At 49.7% G+C, this 5,713-nt stretch overlaps 1 protein-coding gene across 1 annotated transcript in view; it reads right to left on the bottom strand.

Moving 5' to 3' along the window:
* PIPOX (pipecolic acid and sarcosine oxidase) overlaps positions 1–5,713 on the bottom strand; it is a 29,143-nt gene that overhangs the window by 13,539 nt on the left and 9,891 nt on the right. Inside the window, exons 3-8 of the mRNA XM_017542161.2 lie at positions 5,322–5,535; positions 4,861–5,043; positions 3,791–3,937; positions 3,263–3,421; positions 2,596–2,671; positions 1,848–2,308 (exon numbers count right to left, since the gene is read on the bottom strand). Of these exons, the coding sequence (XP_017397650.1) occupies positions 2,178–2,308; positions 2,596–2,671; positions 3,263–3,421; positions 3,791–3,937; positions 4,861–5,043; positions 5,322–5,535 (910 nt within the window). The 3' untranslated portion in view covers positions 1,848–2,177. The remainder of the gene's footprint in view (positions 1–1,847; positions 2,309–2,595; positions 2,672–3,262; positions 3,422–3,790; positions 3,938–4,860; positions 5,044–5,321; positions 5,536–5,713) is intronic.

Here is a 5,713-nt window from a genome sequence, read left to right as displayed (position 1 = left end):
TTGACCAGGATGGTCTCGATCTCTTGACCTCGTGATCCACCCGCCTCGGCCTCCCAAAGTGCGGGGATTACAGGCTTGAGCCACCGCGCCCGGCCTGAATTCCCTTTATTTCTAAGACTGAATAACATTACACTGTATGTACATATCATGTTTTGTTTATCCATTCATCCATCTGTGGACACCTGGGTTGTTTCTGCCTCTTGGCCATCGTGAATAATGCTGCTCTGAACAGTGTATAAATAACTCTTTGAGATCCTGTTTTCAGTTCTTTTGGGCATATACCAGAAGTGTAATTGCTGGATCATATGGTAATTCTATTTTTAATTTTTTGAGGAACAACCATACTGTTTTAGAACAGGGATTTTTATCTGTTTTGTTCACTGATACATCCACAGTGCCTCACATAGTGCCTGGCACATAATAGAGGCTCACTCAGTATTTGTGTTTTGAACAAATACATGAATGAATGATCTTAATTGATCCTCACACACCCCTGTGGAGTTGGTCGGTATTATTATTTCCATTTACAGATATGATGATTCCCGTTTTATAGAGGCTGAGGTTCAGGGAACCAGCTGAGAGCACACAAAAAGCAGACTTGGCATGGGGTTGATGGGCTTGGCTGGCTTTTTTAACCGGCTGGAGAATCAGCACTGATACACGTACCTAGGCCCTTAAGGACTCGGGCAGTTGAAGAGTCATTTCCTCCGTGTTGTATTTCCTTTGGGAATATTCGTACCGTCATTCTCACTGCCTGCTCCTCCCCACTCTGTGACTCCCCATAGCACATCCCCGCCTTCCCCGCCCAGTCCCAGCTTTTCTCTCCCCAGGGCATTTTAACTCATTCTCTGGACTCAAACTGGCCCGATCTGGAGATCCTCCAGGTGGGTTTCATCTGAGTACATCTAGCCTTGCTCGAGTCCCTGTTTCCACCCCTCACCCCTCCACCCAGCTTGGGGTGGTTATAAGCCTGTTCCCTTCCAAAGCAATTAGTGCAAGGAGGCCAGCCGACTCGGTGCTAATGCTGTTTCATTAAGTGGGAGCAATCCTAATGATAATAAAATGGCACATTTAACATTCAAACATTGAACAGGGTTTCTAAGCGAGTGTGTCTCTTTCTTTCTGGTATAACAGCTCCATCTTCATAAGGGCCTGACAATACACCTTAATGAGAGACTGGGGAGCTGAGCATCTTCACAGAACCAGAGAGGGGGTGAGGAGTAGACAAAGAATCCAAAGAAAGGGGGTGCAGTGCATTGAGGGGATAAAGACTCCAAGGGTTCCTGGGTTAATGGATTCTGTGGTGCTAATTTAGGCAATTAGAGTCTGGAAGAAATGAGGTCACACAGAAAAGAAAGCCCACTACAGACTTCATGCAGGGCAGTTATTTATTTGTTCCACAAATATTTATTTGGTCATCGAACACATGCCAGATTGTATGGGCATTTGTGATGGAGGCTGACTCTATCTTTAGGAAAAGGAACTCCAAGGGCACGGTGATCTCTGAGATCATCTTGTTCACCCTCCTCTGGGCAGACTTATTCAAATCTATCCCACGCTCTTCAAATATCCCAGCAAAGAGAATTTTTTTTCTTGAGACAGAGTCTCACTCTTGTTGCCCAGGCTGGAGTGCAATGGCGAGATCTCAGCTCACTGCAGCCTCCTGGGTTCAAGTGATTCTCCTGCCTCAGCCTTCTGAGTAGCTGGGATTATAGGCATCTGCCACCACACCTGGCTAATTTTGTATTTTTAGTAGAGACAGGGTTTTACCATGTTGGCCAGGCTGATCTTGAACTCCTGGCCTCAGGTAATCCACCCGCCTCGGCCTCCCAAAGTGCGAGGATTACAGGTGCCCGGCCCCCAACAAAGAGAATTTTTAACAACTGCTTTGGTCTCCGGAGCCAGTTCTTGTGCCCTCTTCTTACTGATATATCCATCTCAAAGGTCCTCACTACTCTGCGATTGTAGAATATCTGATCAACATTCTGGGAACAAAAAAGTAGTTGTGAATGGGGAGCTGGCCAAGGAAAGAAGGTAGACTTAATCATCTGGTGTTTATGAGGGATTCAAGTGAGGCAGAAGAAACGGGTGACATCACAGGGACACTCCCTTCATCTGAGACATCTCCGTCTGTGAAATCGGCTCCTGTGCACAGAAGGGAGGCTTCTCACCAGAGGTCAAAGATGGGCTTTGCCCAGGCTTGGGAAACGACTGATTCGAAAAGGTGCCAGGTCATAAGATGGTGTTAATTTCATGCTTAATTCATACAGGATCTTCCCCACCACAGGGGCCAGCTTGAACCCGTGCCCTGGGAAAAGAAGAGCAGACTCTCAGGCAGCCTCAGAGACAGAGAGGCTGGGCTATCTGCACATCCCGTACTTACCCAGACAGGGCTGACTGCCCTCCTCATCACAGCCCAAAGCCAGAAGCAGTCTCCCACCATGAATAGCCCTTCTCTGACTGCCCAGCCTCCTTACACACACAATGTCCAGGCCAGCACCTATCTGAGCAGCTAAGAGTATGGAAAATACCATTTTGCCTGGCACTGAGGTCGGTCGGCTTTAAGGTACCCCATTCCCCCCAGCTCAGGCTCACCAGAGAATCCAGCACCAATGACAATGTTGTCATACTTTGGGTGGTGATCGAGAATGAAGTCCTCATCAGGGGTGTTCTAGAAAGAAACAATCACACCTTGTGTCCTTTGTGGCTCAAGGGAAGAGGAAGAACTGCAGGCTCTGACAGGAAGGGGCTGGGCTGGATTTCTTTCCAGAAAGGATGGAATGGGACATAGGGATGCTTCCTGCATGCCAGTGCCCCTCTGGGCATGCCAGTCTTTCTCATTTGTCCATCTGCCTTTCTTCTCGAACAGAGCTATGAACACAGTAGGTGTTCAGTTAATCTTTGTAAACTAACTTTAGCCAAGATGCCTCAGGCCCTAGTGACATCTGTCTCTTCTCTTTGTCCCTAAGGCCTGCTCAACTGGAGGAGCTTGCCAAAAAATCTTTTAGAGCTCTTCTGGGAATCAGAGTGAAGGACTGACTGCCAGGTGTAGCCTAGTTTCCTAATGAAGAAGAATAGGAATAATTTCTAACAGGCCCGTCTCTGGTAGAGGTGAACCGACCCACAGAAACGAGCTCCTTTGTTTAAAGTCATACACTGTGTCAGGGGTCAAACAATCGGGCCTGGCCAGTGCGAGGTCTGCCTCCTTCTCCCCTTCTGCAGAGTGGTGAGGGGGCCCAGGGAGGCTGCCCAGACCCCTTACCGTGTACATGCAGTGCTCGATGATGGCAGGTTCGGGCTTCAGGTCAGGTAAGTAATCTCTGACAAAGCGTTTCAGGATCTCGATGTCTTGGCTGTCTGCGCGTGCTGTGGGGCGGTCCCGCTCCTCAGGGTCTGCATGGTTGCCGTGGTGATAGCTGACCTGGCTTCCAATCAGAGCAGCATGAATGGCGAGGGCTGGCCTTCCATGCACACCCACAGCCGAGGGGCAGGCGTGTACACAGGATGGCCCCATCCATCATTCCAGCCTTCCCACTCCTGGCAGGTGCTGCAGGTTGTCACCTGAGACTGCTTAGCTCTTGGTCCCTACAACCACCCTATGTTTGCAAAGGAAGGGCTCCTTTTGCTGGGCCTCAGGGCAGCTGAGGGTCTTTCCTTGCAAATCACCAAGAGCAAAGCAGGCTCCTGCTGCTGCCCCGGGACCCAAGGGCGTCTGTGGAGGGGAAAGTCAGAGCAGCTGCCCCCAATCTGCATGGGCATCTACCGGCCTCATCTCGGTCTTTCTGCTCACCTTCATCAGCTCTGGGTACTCTCCTGCGGGCAGTCCATAGATGTGGTGGGAACTCAGGCCCAGCACCAGGAAGCACGGAAAGGCCTGGGACACACCATAGCTCCTAGGAACCATCTGTCGCCAGTAATACACGTTGACCCGCAGGGTCTTGAGGCAGGGAGAGGAAGTGGGAGATGAAGAAAAGCCATGGAACCCCACAGCAATGAAAGCAGTTTCTTCGGGGCCCTGAGGCCCTTTAACACAAGCCTGAACACCCCATTGAATTCATCCATGCTTGTCTCTTATCTACCTGTTACATGTGTTATGATGCACAAAGATCTCCAAGCCTCTGTCTCTTCTCCCGTTCTTAGTTTTTTCCCATAACTATACCCAGCCCCAGCCCTATTTCTCTCTCTGGGAATTAATAAGACCTCAGATTTATCGAGTGCTTACTATAAGCCAGGTTGTGTTCTAAGGGCTTTATTTTTATTTCGTTTCATTTTTTTTGAGACAGGGTCTTGCTCTGTCACCCAGGCTGGAGTGCAGTGGTAGAATCACAACTCACTGCAGCCTCAACCTCCCAGGCTCAGGGCGATCCTCCCTGCCTCAGACTCCCGAGTGGCTGGAACTACAAACACATGCCACCATACCTGGCTAATTTTTCTTAGTTTTTGTAGAGACAGGGCTTCGCTATATTGCCCAGGCTGGTCTTAAACTCCTGGGCTCAAGCAATTCTCTGCCTCAGTCTCCCAGAGTGTTGGGATTATAGGCGTCAGCCACCACACGTGGCCTCTAATGGTTTTACATACAGCATATATAAGGTTGATGCAAAAGTACTTGGGTTTTTGCCATGACTTTGAATGGTAAAACTGCAAATACTTTTGCACCAGCCTAATAATTCAATTCTCCAACATGTCTATGACATAGCTATCATCCCCCATATCACAGGTGATACGACTGAGGCCAGTGAGGTGAACGAATTTGCCCAAGGTTGTCCACTAGCAAGAGGAAGATCCAGGATTCAAGTTTGACTCCATCTGGTTCCAAAGCTTCTCTTAAGCACCAGCTCCCAGGCTTTCAGCTCCTCTTACCTGAAGAGGCAGCTCAATGCCCAGGGGACGGAGGAGCTGGTTGGTCCAAGGACCTGCTGTGATGACCAAGCTCTTAGCTCGGTAGCTCCTGGAGGTGGTTTTCACCGTGACTGGTAGTCCTGGGTTTATCTCCACCACCTTCTGTCCGTCACACACTCTGCCTCCTAGCTGTGCAACCACATCCTGAAAGGGCAGGAGCAGGGAAAGGTGAATTAGTTCTGTATGTGGTTCACCCTGGTGGACAAAAAGCCTTTCGCCTAGGGCAGAAAAGAGTACGAATCTAGACCTGCCCTATATTGACAAGGCCAGCAGTGTATATTTCACCACCCTGCCCAAAAAGTCAAGACTAAAACCAACAGGGTAAAGGCCTCATCCAGAGGGGGGTCTTGGGCTGGCTGGTTGGGACCCAGGATGCCCAGAGCAGGGAGCACCTGCATTGCCCCAGTGCTATACCACGTTACCTGCAGGGCTCTGAGAGCCTTGTCTGCATAAAGAACTCCTCCGAACTTGTCCAAGAGCCCCACTTCTCCCGTGGTCAACCGGATATCTGGGAAATGTTGCTTCAGTTCCTCAGATGAAAGACACTGGTGTTCCACCCCCTCCCTAGACAGAATGGCCTGGATTGTCTTTAATTCTTGATTCTCCTTCATTCCCAGAAGCAGTAGTCCGGTCTGCCTGTTAAGAAATAAGTCACCTAGGTGAAGGTGTGTTTCAAAATCCTGGGCCCGATGTGGTGGCTCACACCTGTAATCCCAGTACTTCGGGAGGCTGAGGCAGGAAGATCACTAGAGGCCATTAGTTCACTAGCCGCCTGGGCAATGTCATGCGACCCTGTCTCTGCAAAAAGTAAAAC

Source organism: Cebus imitator, unplaced genomic scaffold (genome assembly GCF_001604975.1).
Source record: "Cebus imitator isolate Cc_AM_T3 unplaced genomic scaffold, Cebus_imitator-1.0 Scaffold140, whole genome shotgun sequence".
In the NCBI taxonomy this organism is placed as follows: Eukaryota; Metazoa; Chordata; class Mammalia; order Primates; family Cebidae; genus Cebus; species Cebus imitator.
The sequence above is the reverse complement of the archived record's forward strand: the minus strand, read 5'-3'. Positions and strand labels throughout refer to the sequence as shown.